Source organism: Drosophila mauritiana, chromosome X (assembly GCF_004382145.1).
Source record: "Drosophila mauritiana strain mau12 chromosome X, ASM438214v1, whole genome shotgun sequence".
Lineage (NCBI taxonomy): Eukaryota > Metazoa > Arthropoda > Insecta > Diptera > Drosophilidae > Drosophila > Drosophila mauritiana.
Genome location: NC_046672.1, coordinates 14,795,050 through 14,814,059, shown reverse-complemented (window position 1 = coordinate 14,814,059; position 19,010 = coordinate 14,795,050). Strand labels below are relative to the sequence as shown.

The 19,010-nt window shown below is 46.6% G+C and overlaps 2 protein-coding genes across 2 annotated transcripts in view; one reads left to right on the top strand and one right to left on the bottom strand.

The window, feature by feature from the left end:
• Positions 1-11,219, top strand: part of LOC117148275 (E3 ubiquitin-protein ligase highwire) — a 44,131-nt gene extending 32,912 nt beyond the window's left edge. The window contains exons 14-23 of the mRNA XM_033315588.1: positions 2,742-2,855; positions 2,928-3,543; positions 3,747-5,733; positions 5,798-6,279; positions 6,351-7,652; positions 7,709-9,067; positions 9,134-9,475; positions 9,542-10,006; positions 10,066-10,259; positions 10,324-11,219. Coding sequence (XP_033171479.1) covers positions 2,742-2,855; positions 2,928-3,543; positions 3,747-5,733; positions 5,798-6,279; positions 6,351-7,652; positions 7,709-9,067; positions 9,134-9,475; positions 9,542-10,006; positions 10,066-10,259; positions 10,324-10,813 — 7,351 coding nt within the window. The 3' untranslated portion in view covers positions 10,814-11,219. The remainder of the gene's footprint in view (positions 1-2,741; positions 2,856-2,927; positions 3,544-3,746; positions 5,734-5,797; positions 6,280-6,350; positions 7,653-7,708; positions 9,068-9,133; positions 9,476-9,541; positions 10,007-10,065; positions 10,260-10,323) is intronic.
• A 541-nt stretch (positions 11,220-11,760) lies between these two features.
• Positions 11,761-19,010, bottom strand: part of LOC117148147 (potassium voltage-gated channel protein eag) — a 53,002-nt gene continuing 45,752 nt past the window's right edge. The window contains exon 17 of the mRNA XM_033315378.1: positions 11,761-17,617. Coding sequence (XP_033171269.1) covers positions 16,406-17,617 — 1,212 coding nt within the window. The 3' untranslated portion in view covers positions 11,761-16,405. The remainder of the gene's footprint in view (positions 17,618-19,010) is intronic.

Genomic DNA, 19,010 nt, shown 5'->3' with positions numbered 1-19,010 from the left:
TTCAGTTTTCATCGTGATATTTTCCTTTCGAAAAACCTCCCCGATTTCCAAAACAAAAATTAACTTATAATGGGGGCGTGCCAGAGGAATCCCCGAAGTTATTTCGGATGAACTCAAGCCAAACATTTCGTTTTCATTACTTTGGATCAATAAAATACCCATATCATTTGACTATAAATTGGTATTTGAAATATTTAAAGTGATTTTATAGCCTAAGAGTTAATTACCAGGCTTAACTGATATTCACGTTCAATTTCCAGATGATTTTTACTTACTGTTAATTACTGTTCATATTAATTAAATTTATAATAATTTTGTAAGTTCCGATTTCGTTCTTATTCTATTACTTGTCTGTATCAAAATACGGCATTTCTTAAAAGTTAATAGAACCACAATTAATATAAATATACGATGAAATTATTTATTTTATGTCTTATTACGAGTTAGCAGAGTGGTTCGACTTTTTCCTGAGTGAGTGCGAGTGCGATAAAGATTTTGCCTTTGTCTCGTTCTTGCGTTCTGTCTATCCCCTCTTTCTCTGTGCCCCCAGTTTCCCTTTTTGTTGCTGTTTGTTTTGTTTTGCCCCTCGGACAAGCCAACTCTTCCGCATTTTGTGGCACGATAAAAACTGAATTGAATGAATGAATGAACGATTACATTGCCGCAATAGGGAGCACTCACGTCTACCAATCTCGCTCACTCCACCGGCCGGTTCCTATCACTCCATCCCTTTCTATCAATGCAACTCCAGTTGGGGACCCCGCAACTTGTTTCTCTGCGCTCCACTTTCAGTTGTGTGCGACTGTGCACTGAGCGAAATGTGGTAGCAAGAGCAGTGTGCTTAAATTATATTATAGGTCCTTTTAATAGTATTAACAGTATTACAGTTAAAAAAATATTTAAGATATTTCCATAAATATTCCCAAAAAAAACATGTACATACATATGTATGTATAAGCTTTTGTCAAAGTAAAGCAAATTATATACACTGAACTTGCAGAAACCCATGAAAAATGTTCCTCTAAGTGTAGGCGTTAGTAATGTTTTGTGGGAGGGGGTATTTTCAGGGGGGTAATGGGGTAAATTGCAGTGGAAACGTGTTTCCCACAGGTAGCTCACGCACATTCACGCACATTCACACATACATATGATGAACAACTGGCCTTCGTCGTTGTTTTTGCTATTGTTTTTCCATCTCTCTATCTATGCCTTTCGTTCTTTCTCCCCCCCGTTTATCGGGTTTGTTTTGTTTTTGTTTTCGCCCCGAAGTGCAGGGTCGCATCCATGAGTTTGGGGCTCCCCGACTGACATTATCATTTCCATTGCAACACTAAAACTCCACTTTCCCCTACTCCCCTTTTTGTTACCCATTTCCATTTCATTTGTATATTATGTATTTATTTTTTTTGTATTGTTTTATTTGCATTTTATGTAAATAAAAATGTGTGTACGCAGCTTTGCGTGTGTCTCGGTTGGATTCCCCATCCCGTTTCCATTTCCATTTCCACTTCCCTATTTTCCCCCAAAAATGCGACCGTTACACCCCAAATTTTCCAAAGCGGAAAGATTGTCACGAGTAAAGTCACCTGTTGACCGCGTTCGAACATTTGTTAAGCTCTATTTAAAATTATAATCATTCTATGTTCTTTACATTCTACAAACAGTCTTATATGGGATACAATCATGTATGATCATGATAGATTCTAGACCCTTATAATATAATCAATACCCTAATGAAAATCATTTTACTATCAAGTAAAGTATAAAATATATAAGGCATTTTCGGTCATTACTAATAAGTACTATATATTCGAGTAATTATCATACATAGACAATACAAAAAACAGAGTTGTTTAGCTGGTTTAAGTTCTGTTGTTTTTCTATACTATACACTGCGAGTCATCAGATTAGCGCCCCCCAATGCAGTTTTGATATAAACTTTTCATTTCATTTCCAAAGCTCTCGCTTAAACAGTTTTCTAAATATCACACATCAAATATTTTAACTCAAGATACATAACTATTATAAGTACGATAAGATAACTGGCATGAATCAGTGTTCGGTGGGTTGTCCTATTATTTTCTCACACGTCGCTGCATGTGTGTGCCTGTCTGCACGTGCACCGCCCGCTGCGCAGTTACGTGCCCTTCGACCCTTTCCAGCCAACCCCCGCCCCACTTCCAGTCGCCCTACGTGCCGCACTTCTTCCGCCTGCGAACAGCAGGTCAGACGGTCGGTCCAACTTTGATGCTGTGTGCGTCTGATTGGATTGGTCGGGACGGGATGGGATGGGATTCGAGTGGAATGGATTTAAGTGCATCGGGATTCTACCTGATCAGTTCGTGACCCTAACGCTTGACCCCGCATCCAGGCCGAAATTCTGACTTATACATGTCCATTTATACCTCTACAACATTATTACATTAGTTGGAAAATAAATATTGGTTGACTCAAAGAGTATTATCTAAATACATACATATATATACATATGATATATACATATACATATATATACATATGCATATATATATTTGCAATGAAAGGTTTTATACATTTGAGTCATTGAAATTACGATTTGAATGTTTGATGAATTGAGATATGATTTGTCTGTAACTGCAGAGTGATGGTATATGTGTATGATGCACATATTGGTGGTGATAAGATTTGATATTTTTAGTTTTTATTGCTTCGTTGGCTTGGGCATGTTATAACATAGCACTTACCATATGTATTTGTTTCAGATCGCAGTCAAATGAGCGACAGTTCCTCAAGGACTTCATCAGCGGCGCGCCAGGATCGTCGGGCGCCCGTTTGGCCGCCTGGTTGCAGCCGGAGTCACGACTTGATCCCAATAAGTAGGTTGCATTCCCATGTCTACAAACTACAAATATTGCGTTCCCTTACTAATACTGCAACCTTCTCTCCAGATGTGAGCTGAACACCATCACGGAACCACTGCGCTACGGTTGGCCCTCCCAGGTGACGGTCACCATACGGGATCAGTATGGTGATGCGGTTTTGGTGCCGGAGCTCAAGGTTGAAATCAAGGCGATACCCACGGGTTCGGGTCCCAATGGCAGCGCTACCGGAACGGGAACGTCCGGCACATCTGCGGCCGGAGTTTCCGCACCCGGTCCGAATCTTTGGATGCGTCGCGCCTCTGGGGACACATGGGGCTGGGGCGGAATGGCGCCACCACCGCGTCTCAACTACGAGCCCACCTTGAAGGAGAAGATGGTATTCAAGGCGATTACCTTCATGAAGCCCTATGCCAACTACTCGTTCGAGGAGCTGCGCTATGCGAGTCCGGTGCAAACGCGAGTCACGGAACTGCTCAACGCCAAGGACATGGAGGATGGCACCTTCAGTGTCCAGTGGACACCCAGTTCGGTGGGCGCCTACTGCCTGGCGGTGACCATCGATGGCATACCGCTGGAGGAGGTCTACCGCGTGGACGTCAAGGAGGGCATTCTCCCACCGCCCACTCAGAGGAACAGCGCCCAGCGAAGACCACAGGCACCAAGCAAATTGCGTCGCTTTCAGGTAGGCAACTCGTCATTTTTATACCCCTTACTCGTAGAGTGTTAGGGTATACTAGATTCGTTGAATATTATGTAACAGATGGAAGGAGGCGTTTCCGACCATATAAAGTATATATGTATATTCTTGATCAGGATCAATAGTCGTGTCGATCTATCTATCGATATGCTGGATATTTCGCATCTAATCCCCAATACTGATTTCAGGCTCGTCACAGTTCAGGACTGCGGATACGATCCCATCCCACGCTGCAGTCGGAACAGGTGGGCGTGGTGCGGGTGGGCGGTGTGATCTCGTTCATCGACGAGATCGAAAACGATGATGGGGTCTGGCTGCGCTTATCCACGGAGTCCATACGGCAGCACTGCACCATGGGCTGGTATCCGACGGAGGCGTGGTGTCTGCAGTTCAATCAACACCTAGCCAGGATGCTTCTACAGCCGGTCACCGACAAGGAGGTGAATCCAGTGCGGAAGGGCGTGGGTGCGGACGAAGAGGAGGAGGAGCAGCCGACTGTAACTCCGTTGGCCAGTGGTGAGGCGAGTCCCGAACCGGAACCAGATCCCAGTCCAGTCCTGAGTCCTGCCAAGGCCAAGCCAGGTCGCTTCCTATCCGGTCACCAGTCCACCAATCCCTTCCTCTATCCAGCGAAGCACGCCGATCTCGCGGAACGGGAGGCCCAAGTGCAAGAGGAACGCGAGAAGGAGGAGGAGCAGGTGGATGATGAGGATGCCGATAATAGAGAACCGGAACAGGAGGCACTGCCCGCCGTTGAACTACTCCCCGCCCACATAGGATCCGCCATAGCTGGCGTCGTGGGCGGTGGAGCCATCAAGTTGCAGGCCCTGCAGAAGTGGTTCAAGGGCGACGCTGTCGATGGACCCCAGCCCCTAACGCCGTCACACTCGCCTCCGCTCGCCGGAGTGTCGGTGCGTGAGCTGGTACGAGCGATGGGTGGTCAGGACTCGCCACGCGGCAATGGCAATCGCAGCCAGCAGGAGCAGGATCCGGAATTTAGTCTGGCCAGTATGAGGAGACCGAACTATTCGGCCAGTCAAACGGCGGCGCTGCTTTCCACTCCGAAACATACGCCCAAACGGAGTGCTGTTGTGGCGAGTGAAACCAGTGGCCTCGAGGATGAGCTAAGTCTGTTGCAGATTACCACAACGACGACGGGTCAGGGAGAGCAGCAAAGCGAACTGCAGCTGGCCACCACTTCCACTGCTTCCTCGGCTTCCAAGCGGAACACCATGGGTCCCATCAAACGGGCCATGCCGCCTTCATTCGCGGAGAGCATCCGCGCGGTGTTTGCCGCCCTCCTTTGGCACGAAGGTGTTGTCCACGATGCCATGGCCTGTGCCAGTTTCCTCAAGTTCCATCCCGGTTTGCCCAAGGAGGGCGCCACAGTGGTCACGCGACGCGGCGAGGGCGGGGATCCTAGGTTGCAGCTATCGAGGGAGCAAAAGGCCCAGCAGCGGCACTCCGTGGAGGTCGCCAATGCGGGTAACTACCTGAACATCCGGCCGAGCACATTGGAAACCCTCACCAAGAGTGGCAACTGCTCGCTGCACAATCGCAGCAAGTATCGAAAGAATCTTCTGAGCGGGGGTGGTGGAGCCATCAATTCCGGCGATGATACAGCCCAGAAATTGCAGGCTCTGCCCGAAATGGTGAGCGTTTTGCCGCCGGCTCTGCGATGTCTTGTCTATTTGTGGGAACAGATCTGCTCCGGCTGCGTTCAGATTGTACAGTCGAATGCCTTGGAGCAGAGGGAGCCCCGGCTGCTCTCACCCGGAAGCCGAGATCTCAACGGAGATGCGGACACCGAGGGCAAGGAGGGCAAGAATTCAGACCAGGCTTCCGCCGGGGAGAAAGATCTGGGCAGGAAATGCAAGCGCAAAAAGAAGGACGACGGCAGCTGGTGCGAAATCTGCGAACTATTCCTGCCCATGCCCGTGACCTATCACATGAGGATTGCCCATCCTGGCTGCGGTAAATCGGCCAAGGGCAAGGGCTACAATTCCGTGGGCATTTTCTGCGAGGGATGGGCTGGCAATTGTGGCGAGGGTGGCAAGGGTGCCTCGTCCTGGTTCCTGATGTGCGATCCCTGCCGCGATCGTTATCTCGCCTCTTGTCGCAGCGCCAACAACATCAACAGTGCCGCCCGTCAACTGGAGTCCAGTGCCCCCGAAGGTGAGTCATCCGGTGCTCACTATGTGGATTCAAATTCTAATCCTAATACTTATTGAACTTGCAGGCAACGAACTGAATCTGTTTGGTGTGAAGTCAACCACATTGATAGCCAATGCTGAGGTGTACACAACGATGCGAGAGAACGCCACATTTCTGTTGGAGCTCTGTTCCAGTTCCAGTTCAGCATCCGGGGCAGCAGGCAGCCTAGCCGCCACTAGCTCCAGCTCCAAGCGGTCCCCACAGCAAATGTCCGTGGTGGCCATGCCCGTGGTGATCGAGCACCAGCTGGGTAACTCCGATCTGAAGCCGAGCACCAGTCGTTGCAGCCGTATGGCTCGGTTAAGTGGCTCCAAATTCTGTCCAGGTGTCGGTAGCGGAGCTTTCCGCAAAAGCTTTGTGGGTGGCCCACCGGCGGCACCGGAGAACGTGTGGCTGGCGCCGGAGAGCTTCGCCTGCCTGGAGTGCCTGGGCACGGCTGGGCACGAGGACCTGCCATACGAAATGTTTGGTTTGGGTCCCAACTCGAATGACAATGGCTACGATAGGGTAAGTATAAGAAAGTTGCTGGGATAGCTTTGACTCCTTTTCTAACTTAATCTTTCCTTTTCTGCACTCAGCCGCTCTCGGAGATCTCCTACGAGTCCTGCGAGCCAAATAACTACGATATGCTCTCCGGGTCTTTGGCGCCAGGTACCACGGCCGCCGCCTCAGTGGGTGGTGGCAATCTATCCAAGTTCCATCGCAGCTACTCGATGGGTCAGGGCTGGGCATCGCTGGCCCAGCATAACCACCCGCCACCGCACCATCCTCAGCAACAGCACCACCAGCAGCATCAGATGAACCTGCAGCTGCAGCAGCACCAAGCGCCACCGGTGGACGGCCAACCGAAGGTGGTCTACAGGCGAAGGAACAACTCTACCAGCGAGGGTGATGGATCCTTGCTGATTTGTTATCCCTCGGAGCATCTGCGTCGGTTGGTGCCGCAAAAACTGCTGGCCAGCGTTTCCGTTATGCAGACAGCTAGCGGCGAGGGAACCGGCAAGGATCATGCGTCTGGCACGCTGGGATTAGACCAGTCGGCTGGCCAGAATGGGGGAGGCAACCTTCTGCTCACCCGTCCCGCCATGGCGTTCATCACTCAAAAACACGAACTGGACCGCCTGAGGGCAGCCATGCGAAGAAGCTTGAGGATTGCTGCCTGCAGGATTTACGCCCTGCAAGCCCTTAACTGGCTCCTGCGCAGTGTTACCCAGGGTGTTTGCCTGCACGATCTGATGTGGTGGTTTGTGAGCTCCCTAAATCCCACTGTTGGTCATCAGCCAGAAGGAAGGGGCGAGGAGGCCTCCGAGCCAGCACTGGAACATCCGGTGGCCTATACCCAGATCAGCGGCAGATTCGCCCATCTAATCACGCAGTCCCTGCACGTTCTTCTGCAATCGGTCGCGGATCTTACGCTCCACCTGCCACTCGGATCGCCATTGCAACGGGTTGCTATCCAGTGCTTTGGCATTCGTTTTCGCCAGGCGGATCATCAGTTCTTACATAGCTCGCATGTATTTGGAAACATATCGAAGATACTATCCAAGTCAGATGAGCAGAACGATGCAATGGCCGTTTCCACGATACTCAAGCCTGATTGCGATGCGGAGCACAATCAAGTGCATCCCATTGCGACTGGCGGATCGTCAGGTGCAGGAGCACGGCTCCTTTGCTATACAGATCTGGCTGGAATGTTTGAGGTCACCGTGTCATCGCGTCCAGCCATGGCAGAATCCCTGACGGATAACTCTACGGAAACATTTTGGGAGAGCGACGAGGAGGATCGCAACAAGTGCAAGATCATCGAGTTGTCCCTGACCAAGCTAAACTATGCCTGTCGCTATCTTTTGGTGCACATCGACAATAGTCGAGATATTCAGGTGGGTCTGATGGATCTCTTATATGGGCTTTGATTTAATCCATTTTGTTATTCCAGAACAAGGTACTCAACGTGGTGTTCTATGCTGGCCAGTCGCTGGGCGACACAAACATAATCAAGTCGGCGGATGTGGATCCAAAGGCCTGCTCCTGGATTTCGGCGAAGATCTGCGATGACAGCTGCACGCATTTCCGATTGGAGCTCCATGGACCGGAGAACACGCTACGTGTGCGCCAAATCAAGCTGCTTGGCCTGCCCATAGGAGGAGCAGTGGGCTCGGAGGATTCTTCGGATCACAAGCACCAGCCCCACCTGCGATTAAGCCATGCGTCTCGCATCCAACAGCAGATTTGTGAGGCGGAAACCCTGAGAGTTTTCCGATTGATTACCGGTCAGGTGTTTGGTAAACTGATCAGTAATGTTAGTTCGGATTTGGTGCCACCGGACTCGGCGGGCATAGGACCTCCAAGTGGCGGGGCAGCCAGTACTTCCCTGCTGGCCGATTCGCTGGATCTCAGGGAGCACATGGTGGGCATTCTATTCTCGCGTAGCAAACTATCGCACCTGCAGAAACAGGTGATCGTCCACATTGTCCACGCCATTCGCAAGGAGGCACAGCGAGCCAAGGAGGATTGGGAGCTGGCAAACCTGGTGCACGTCCTGAAGCAGTCGCCCCAACAGCAAACCGCGCCCGCTCTTGCCGCTTCCGCCAGCTGCGAGAGTACGCCGGAGAGAAGTCGAGCGCCGGATACCTATTGCTTCGAGATGCTTAGCATGGTGCTGGCTCTATCGGGCAGCGTAGTTGGTCGCTCGTATCTGTCCCAGCAACATGGTTTGCTCAGGGATCTCCTGGGACTCCTGCACACCGGAAGTGATCGAGTCCAACGACAGGTTACGGCTTTGTTACGCCGGATCCTCCCGGAAATAACACCCGAGAGCTTCGCCGAGCTACTGGGAGTACAAAGATTACCTCCAGCGGATTATAGTATCGCTCATCAGTCTGCCAGTGATTTTGATATGAGCCGTCTGGGTCTGCTTGATATATTCCTGGCCGTCATCGCCAAGTCACTGCAGTTGCAGGTGAAGGTAAAAACCACAGTAGCCTCAACGGGTCCTTCTGGATCTGGAGGCGTATCCGGCAGTTCATCGGGCAACGGAGGTGCTGTTTTAAAGGCGGGACAGCAGGAGAAGACTCCAGCCTTCGTGCGACTCTGGAGTTCCCTAGATCTTTCCGTGCAGCAGCTGAGATCACGACCACCCACCGGTGAGCCGGGAACAACAGATCCCTTCCAGTTCGACGCCTTGCCACCGAGAAAGGAATCGAAACGTAACCTCAACCAGCGGTGGTTCCTTAATGGAGTCATTTCCACCAAGCAGGCGGAGAGCATTATCAGTCTCATAAGAGATTTGGCCAGCGTAAGTGAAACCTGCAAACTTAAACCTGCAAACATGTTCCTTACATTTTCGTTATTTTTTTTACAGGGTAAACTCAGCGAAAAATGGTCACAGATCACCAAGGCGGCCATAGCCGAATCCGTGTTAAATTTAACCCGGCTGGAGGAGATTTACCGTTCGCCAGAGCACTGCACCAAGACCTCCACGTTGTGGTTGGCACTGGCCAGTCTGTGTGTGCTGGAGCGCGATCACGTAGAGAAGCTGTCCTCCGGTCAGTGGTCAAAGTTGTGCGATACGCGTCCATTGTGCAGCAACCATGACGACGGTGAAACAGCGGCCATCATCCAGTGCGAGACCTGCGGATCGCTTTGCGGCGACTGTGATCGTTTCCTGCATCTGAACCGCAAGACCCGCTCCCACAAGCGAACGGTGAGTAGCCATACCCTTGTATCGCATATATTTATGCTCACAAAATTCTTCCATTTTGCACTACAGGTGTGCAAGGAGGAGGAGGAGGCCATCCGTGTGGAGCTACATGAATCCTGTGGCCGAACGAAGCTCTTTTGGCTGCTGGCCTTGGCTGATTCCAAGACGCTGAAGGCCATGGTGGAGTTTCGAGATGGCAGTCACACGATAATCTCGGGTCCCCAAGAGGCGGTGGGCAGGTGTCGCTTCTGCGGCCTAACCGGCAACTCTGGACTGCTGGAGATCGGCAACGTGTGTGCGGATGCCCAGTGCCAGGAGTACGCGGCCAACTCGTGTCTAAAGACCAAGCCGTGTGGTCACGCGTGTGGAGGAGTCACGGGCGAGCGAAAGTGCCTGCCCTGCCTGCAGCATGTGTGCCATACGCGCGAAAACGAGCTGGCCGAGGAGCTTAGGGATCCGAAGCTTACCCAGGATGCGGACGACATGTGCATGATATGCTTCGTTGAGGCATTGTCCTGTGCACCATCTATACATGTAAGTGGAATGCTAGCTTGTGTCTCAGGAAATTTCATTCATTCTTAACGATCTTGCAGCTGGAGTGCGGTCACGTGTTCCACTATCATTGCTGCAAGGCGGTTCTGGAGAAGCGCTGGAGCGGACCACGCATCACCTTTGGCTTCTCCCTGTGTCCCATCTGCAAGGCGGACATCCAGCATCCCCTGCTGTCAGATATCCTGGAGCCGATCAATGGCCTCAAACAGGACGTCAAACGCAAAGCTCTCATGCGGTAAGCGATGGCAATGGTTTTTAACTACAAACTTTTGGCGAACACATTTTTATCCTTGTTCCAGGATCAAATACGAGGGCGTGGTAAAGGACACGGACAGCAAAAACGTCAACATGACCCAGCTGGCAATGGATCGGTATGCCTATTATGTGTGCTTTAAATGCCAGAAGGCGTACTACGGCGGCGAGGCGCGCTGTGACGCGGAAATAGGCGAGAAGTTCGATCCGGAGGAGCTGGTCTGCGGCGGTTGCTCGGATGTGGCGAGGGCACAGATGTGTCCGAAGCATGGCACCGATTTCTTGGAATACAAGTGCCGCTATTGCTGCTCGGTGGCGGTTTTCTTCTGTTTTGGAACCACACACTTCTGTGACACCTGCCACGACGATTTCCAGCGACTGACCAATATACCCAAGGTCAAGTTGCCCCAGTGCCCGGCCGGACCGAAGGCCAAGCAGTTGCTGGGCGACGAGTGCCCGCTGCACGTAATGCATCCGCCCACCGGCGAGGAGTTCGCCCTCGGCTGCGGCGTCTGTCGCAATGCCCAAACATTTTAGCCACACACATTGATTAAGCGCGATGATCAATGGGAAACCCAACCAGAGTCGGAGGACGACGACGAGGACGAGAATCCAGCGCCGGACATGTGGTCGAGCGTTTGGACCCAGTCAGATGACTCGCGGACATATTTGTAGAGATTTAAATCCCCCAAGAAGAAAAATGCCCACACTCAGTACACAACATGGATGAATATTACTTTCATTCCATTAGATATTAATTCACTCATTGGAAAGGAAATGAAAATCGGAAATGGATAGGCATTTTCTGGAATAGCTGATATTTGGATGATGGATATTGGATTACAGATTAGCAAATAGCAAATAGCGTATAGCATATTTTTAACCCCATGCAATATTATTTTGTAACGCTCGAAATCAAACCGAATCGAATCTCTCATTTAAAGATCAAAAACTCTCTCACTAATTATTTAATGTACAATTCGGAGTCGAGCGAGCGGGTGCAAGCGAGAGAGAGCCAGTGCGGGAGAGAGCACGAGAAGTGTGTACATAATAATCCTGCTCCCTGACCTCCGTGTCCTCCTTCTATCGTCCCTCACCCTACTTTCCTTCTCCCCAACCTCACTCCAACAAAAGCACATTATGCTATATTTATAAATTTTGCAAATAACTTAATTATATATATATATTATAAATGCGACGAACGGAAGGATGCAATAAAAATCAATTCTGAATGTATAATTCTGTTGTTGCTATCTCATATTGTATTTTTTTAAATGAATAACCGTAACTAGTATGTTGAAAAAAACCTTGATTCCTCCTAACAAATGACAATGTTAATCTTTTTGGAATCAATAGATGTTTTTTGTTTTATCATTTTATAGTGGCTGATCATACTTACGATCTGAATATTCTTTTTCCAATCCATAGAGAAAATCATAAGATTGAATGGTATTTTTTAAAAACATTTATGTATGTATTTCTCTTTTCTTTGTTTCTTTTCATTTATTGTGTCATAGCTTCTGTTCTGCGCCTTTTGCGGTTCTGAAACATCATTCATTGCTTCGCCGCGTTCTTAGTATTGAGTTCCCTTATTTTCGATCGATCCGGTTTAGACCCAGAAATATGGGCTTAAAGCCTGTCTGATTCTGATTCTGGTGTTGGGGTGTGTGTGTCTGTGTCAGTGTGGTTCGAATGCGGCAATAATCAAGTAACTATACACATTAACTTTAGGCTTTAATCCAGCGATTCTCAAATAAATGTTACAACTTTTTCGGTTTCGGTTTCTGTTTCTGTTTCTTTTATCGATTTCGCGGCTTGTCTCCTGGCGTTTAAACAGTGGCCCAAGGACGAGTCTTAGCAAGCTTTAAATGGTATAAACTACCTATATGTACATATATCGGAGTATATGCACGTGTATATATATATACTTATGTGGGTGTATGTATGTATATAACTGTAAATCTGCTCAGCCAAGCCGTAGCTCGATGTATCTAAGTTTTCGGCGCGTTGAACCAAAACTCAATTGATTTCAAACTATTTTTACATGCTTGTATTATTTTTGGTATTTTCTCATTACATGGAATGTTGCAATTGAATTATGTAGTATTTTAGTGGCTTGTTTAATTTGCAGTTAAATGGTAATTCTCTTACATGTTTATTTCATTTCAATTAGTTTCGTTTGTTTGTTTGTAAATATATAAATAGGCAGCTTTTCGATTTTAAAAACAAAGGGCGCGTGTACGAAATAAGTTTCGGTTTCTCTTTTTGGGTATTTATTTTTTTTGTATTTTAGCAACTATGCTTCTCAAATTGGTGGAAAATGTTTAACATTGCTTGATCGCGTTTGTTCTTCTTTCGTTTTGTTGTTGTAAAATTTTGGTTCTTTTCGTCTAGAGTCTAGAGCATAATGCTAAATATTTTTGTTTGGTATTTTCGGTATATTTAGGATGTTTCTTTTAGCCGTAGTACTTGTATTTCTTAACTTTTCTTTTTAGCATTGCTGTGGGACTTACGTAATAAATGGAAAAACGAAAATGAGGCGCGTGTTTACTTGGTTAAGGCTTTTTCTATCTTTGTATAATGTATATTTAAATTAATTTAGTTTTCACTTGGGGCTTTTTGTAAACGGTATTCGTTAATTGAGTGTTGTGTGTTAATTATGCTTTCTTCTCTGGCTTGCAATAATTGTGTATATTCTTGAGTGTTTCTTTAAGTTTGTTTAGTTTACTTCCGTTTTGTTTTTTAGTTGTTTAGAAAAAAATTCTGGCGTATAAAAGCTTAATTTTGATAGGTTGTCGTCGTTATCTTTCTAGGTGTATCTAGAGGTACACATATATACATGTACATGTCTATAATAATAATAATAATATGGTTAATCAGTTTCTTTGGCGCTGCTCAGAAAATATCCCAACAGACGAACCCGAACCCGGACCCGAACCCAAACCCCATTCCGAACCGACCTTCAGTAGCCTATCCTCTGGCGATCTGTATAGATATCAGACTGAATCAGGCGTTTTATTGGCCAAATTGAAGGGAACATCATCATGGGATCATTTTTACCTGGGGTTAGAAGTGGGGGTTCTTATTCTTCAGCTACCTAACATTTTTACTGTCTGGGTGTATATACATGAGATTCGCATATATAAATCCACAAGCTTTCTTCTCCCATAAATTGTTCAATATAAATTTCGACTAAATTGCTTGCTCAGCTTGATCTAAAAATTGTAATTGCACCATTTTTAGTTTCACGTTTTCGTTCACTTTTAATGCTAATGCTAGGTTCAGTATTAGGTCTGAGTTGCTAGTTTGCTGAATGCTGCTTGAGTTGGTTTAGTTACTTTAGGTTATATTTATAAGGCTCTGTGTAGTAGGGTCTAAAACACCCGAAAAGTATGCAAAGGATGGGGGCGAAAGCGAGAGACAGACATAGGAGAGTGAGAGAGAGAGAGAGAGATTGGCGAGAGGAAGGGTCAAACAATACGAGTCGAGAACCAGAACGAGTACTACGCTGCTATCGTATCAGTGCTATCGTATCATCATATGAGGACTATCGGTAAACCTGCGTCTTATCATTTCCCATTTCCTGCCTAGTGCGTCTTAGCTTTCCTTATTCAGTTGGTTTGCTGCCTAATTATTCGTAACTAATTAGTTTTTTTTATATATGTATTTATGTTTAGGTATATTTGATTTATAGTTATTAAAAAAACCTATTTACAGTGAGCCCGCTACATCATTTAAACTTTCAACTAGAACTTAAGGCCTAAACATATGCAACAAATGTTTATTCTTCGCTATCCATTAACTTTTGATTCATTGTTGAGTATTGGAAATACGTATATGCAAAAGGAGTGGGTGTGAGTTACTGACTGACCTGACTGTCTGACTGGGTGAGTAAGTGAGTGAGTGTTGGTTACTCAGATTTAATACCACTTGAATTGCTTTTTGGTTTGATTTGGTTAAACGGGGAGGGGCTGTCGCCCTTTTGGGAATGGGAATTGAAAAAAATCTACAACTAGAACTAAGTAACTTTCGCGGACAGAACCCAGAACACCGCTTCTGCAGCCTCCCACCCCTCCTAACTCCCCCAACTATACAGGGAAGACAGTTCGTATGTATGTAAGTAATCGGGTATTCCGGCTCTGCCCTCTCTCTACGCTAGGTATCATAAGTATCAAATGTCGAATAGCAATTGTTAAATACCAACTAGGTAATCAAAACGGTAACCGAACGAGATTCAAGTGGACTCCAACTGATGGATGCTATGTCTCTGGCGACTTAAACGTAATGAAACCTTGCCTATAAACTGCCCAGGATAATCGTACTCCTTATTCTCCTCAATCTCATACTTAACCGTACTAAACTATCGTCACCCGAAGAGTGTTTTTTCGTATTATTCCGGTATAAACTATATGCCAAGTGCAAGCCTATCAAATGCCAGCATAAACAAATATCTAGGTTAATTCTTTTTGTCTAAACTTTAGCTTTATCTAATGTTTTATCACAAAATATGTGTGTAGGTTTTGTTTGTTAGTGTTGGTGAGTGGCGTGTAGTAACATATTTTGCTAAGTTTAAATCCAAGTAATTACAATGCCCGAAGAAATAATATTTGATCCTTGCTTGTAACTACAGATAATGCTATTTCCGTCTTTTTTTTTTTTTTTTTTTTTGGATCTTAGTATTTTTTTCGTTTTTCTTTTCTTAGGTCTGTCGATTGTCGTTTCGTTTAGCGGCCACATGTCTGCTGTCTATATCCTTTTGGTTTTACTTAAGCTTTACTGTTGCTGAGTTAACTATTTGGTTGAGTTGAGTTTTCGTTATCGTTTTCGAGTCTATAAGCCTACAATATAGGGAGCCAAGCGAGTGCGAGTGCCGGAGTGCTCAAGCCGAGTTTCGTTAAGTTAGTTAGTTTAGTTAGTTAGGACGGGTTATATCCATATATATATACCTATTTACACTTTGTTCGTTAGCTTGTTATCTGTGAGTGAGGGTGTGTGTGTGTGTTTGGGGTTGGATCCTGTTGAATCCTCTTCTAGTTTGGTTTTAGTTTCATGCTATGTACAATTCACGGGCATTGTTTCGGTCTGTAAGCTTTTTCTTCTGGTTCTTTGCCTCCTTCAGCAGTTATCACAAAATTATCCATATATACATACAGCTATGTATATTTATATATATACATATATATAAATGTGAGTGTGTTTCTGTCTGTGTGTCCTTTACAACGTTTGTATATATGTGTATACATAAAAAGGTAAATAATTGCAGTAAATGTAGCAAATTCGTAAGCAATATGCTTGCCTTAATCGTAATCGTTATCATTATGGCTAACGCTAACGCTACCGTAATCATAATCATAATCATGTATCGGTTATAGAGTTTTGAATATCGAGCATGTCCATTCAGAGTGTGTGTGTTTGTGTATGTGTTTGTGAGAGAGAGAGGGATAGCACTAGGCCGAGATCTATGCAACAAAAAATACAAGATTTTCATCCAAAACTCCACTACAGCATGTTTTTCCTATCTAATTTTAATAAATGTTCAACGAAACAAAACTTAGTAACAATCGTTTGCCTTTAAAAAATATCATAAATTAATTGTTGGTAATGATATATCAAACAGGTATTAAGAGTATCACCAGAGAGCTTATAGGTACTACGAAAAAAGTATTTGAATACTACTCAAATGTAAGTAAATGATATTCATGGTAGGAGTTGTTTTCAGGTTATCTTATCCAACCTTCAAATTAAATGTCCATTCAATATATTCAAAAATTTGCAATCCTAAATCGCTTGTGTTCCATATGATGAGTATTTAAACGTTTCTCTTATACACGGTATTTGAACTTTTAAAAATCGGATTTTCAAAACCTCTTTTAAACTATTTTTTGCGAAAAGCTTTTCGTAATCTTCGGATAAATACGTTGCAGTGGACTTTCAAAGTGTTTGAGATAGATGAGCTAGTTTCAGTGTTGAGTTGAGGTTACAGCTGTATCTTAAGTATATAGACTAACTAAGCGTAGGCGTAGGCTTGCGAGTGGGCGTGGCTGAGCCCCTACTTCCCCCATATTTGTATTATTGCTCCTGGCTGGAGGCCTCCCCCTCTCCTCTTCGCTCCTTCCCGATCGTCGTGGGCTACAGGAAGTCCAGCTTGCCGCGCGTTGCTGTACCGCTGCCTGTGGGCGTGGTCGTGGCTGTGGTGCTGGTGGGCGTGCCGCTTCCACTGCCCCCCGCTGTGGTCGGTGGCGGTGTTGTGGGCGTGGCACCAGACCCGGATCCTCCACCACCTCCGGCGCCGCCAGACGATGTCGATGGTAGTTGGGCCGCCGTAAAGTCCTCCTCGAGCAGGCGAAGATGCAGCAGTTCTGCCCCAGGCGTTGTGGGCGATTGATCTGTCGCCGATTGATGTTGCTGCTGCTGATCTGCTGACGCTGGCGCCGATGACGTCATACCAGACCCGGCAACGCCCGCTGGAGCTGCGGTCGCGGTGCCGGCCGTCGAGGCGAGTGTCTGCTTAGGAGGCGCCGGTGCTTTCCTGCTCTTCGAGCGTCGCTTCTTGAGCATCAGTGGCCCCAGGCCGTTGCCTCCCGCGCTCGACACAATTGTGGCGCCCGGATTTAGCAGACCAGCGCCACCAGCGCCAGCTACTGCTGAGCCCGCTCCCGAACCCGATCCTGATGCTCCTGGCGATGAAATGGTTATCACAGTGTCCACTGGGCTGGTTACCGCAGATGTTGGGGGAGCCTGTGTTGTGGGTGTGCCGCCGCCGCCCGCGCCGCAGCCCGCGCAAATCTCGTCGCCGGGCGTGGTCTGGCCACTGCTGTTATCCGGAGCGGTGCCACCGCTACCGGCACCGGGTGCCAGCCGCTTGACCAGCTCGCCGAGCAGATCCTCGATGCGGCCAATCCGCTGCTGCATGCGCTGCAGCTCCAGCCGCACATCCACCTTCATGTCCAGCACGGTGGCGATGAGATCGCGCTGCGCCAGCGTGGGCGGCGTCTCGCGCAACCCGGTATCGTACGTATCCGATGTGGTGGCTCTCGAGCTGGCCATTTCGATTTGGCGCTCCCGCTCCAAGGCCAGATTGCGATCCGCTTTGGTGACAATGGCCACCACAGTGCCTCCACTTCCTGGTCCTCCAGATACTCCAGCTCCCGCCGCGGCCGAGGATGTGGTAGCCACTGGCGGTGATGGTCCCACGGTGGCCGAGGAGACGGCTGCACCCTCGATGACCACGCGACTGTCGCGACTTGGCGGCGAGGAGTCCACCTCGCCACCCTCGTCGATGGTGTCCTGGCGGGCAAGGGTGGCCTGGCTAGCTTGCAGCTTGGGCGCCTTGGGAAAAACCTGGATGTGACGTTTAATGGAACAATGGGCGATGCGGAGATGCGGATGCAAATGCGGGATAGACAGGCGGGGTGGCGGGTTGTTGCATGTTGCATGTTTTTTGTTCGGTTCGGCAGGGGAGAAAAGTGAGAAAATTTGTGTTTGAGTTGGTTTTTTGGTTTCGTTTTCGGGTTATTAGTTTTGTGGTTTCATTGTTGATTGATTTGGTTGGTTGGTTGGTTCATTGATTGATTGATTGTTGTTGAGGCATTTATTTCGTTGCAGGATTGTAGTTTTATTGCAGATTGGCAGAGTGCAGTGCATTGTATATTTATCCAATTCATTTTCGAGTTGCAGTTGTTGTTTTTCCAATTCGGAATCAATTTTTAGTTGTTGTAGCAAGGCAGGCAATGTTATTATTTCAATTTCGAGTTTTTTAGTTGCGAGACAGAGAGAAAAGTCAACAATAAACGGAAGAGATCGAAAAAATATATCAATTTGGTTCGGGATCATTGCAGTATAAACAATCTAGAGGCAGTTTGCTGGGTGTGTTTCTTGAAGGGCGGTGGGCGTGGTGCAGGGACATAAGTTTTGGCAATGGGCGGGCATTATTACGGTTCAATCGTATTATTATATTTATAATCGAATGGACTTTAAAGCGCTTAAATACAATAAATACACAAAGTGCACAATAATCTATGAACTGATGAACATTATTACAATTATAACGATTATTACGATTGTCATTTGCCCGCCCATTTGCCTATCGATTGTCGAACCGATAACAGTGTTTTGTGTGCCAGAGTGGTACATTACAGCCAACTAAAATAGCGGTTAAACAAACTAATTGTTCGTACACTTACTTTGCTTAATTGTAAATGCTATTCAATTCGATTGCACAATTTTCAAAATGGAGAAATACAAAATGATAATTGAGAAAATGAACGTAAAATGATTGAGTAACCGCATCGATATCGATTACGTAACCGGAAGTGAGAAGAGCAAACGAAAGGCAAAAAAAAAGGAGAGACAGAGTTATCATTAAATTCGAAAAGGCCCAACAAACATGCATTTTAGCATTATTCCTCGACATGTCTGTTTTGGTATACTTGTTATGTGAATTTACTACGTTTAAATGCCCGTTTTTAATTGGATATCATTAATTACTGGATTACAGAACTCATCCAATGATATTTCATTTAGATTTAGTTTTTATTTGGTGCTTCTAAGATTGAAGACAGGTTTTTAAACGTAGTATGTAAAAGTTAGCTTGATTTCAACGATTTACAGTTCATCATACATAACAAAAAATTACGTATACGTTTAGATACCATTTTCTATGGTTTAAAGATTTACAGAATTTTAGGCAAATTTTTACCATAGTGTCACTGGAATCAAGCTATTATATCAAATT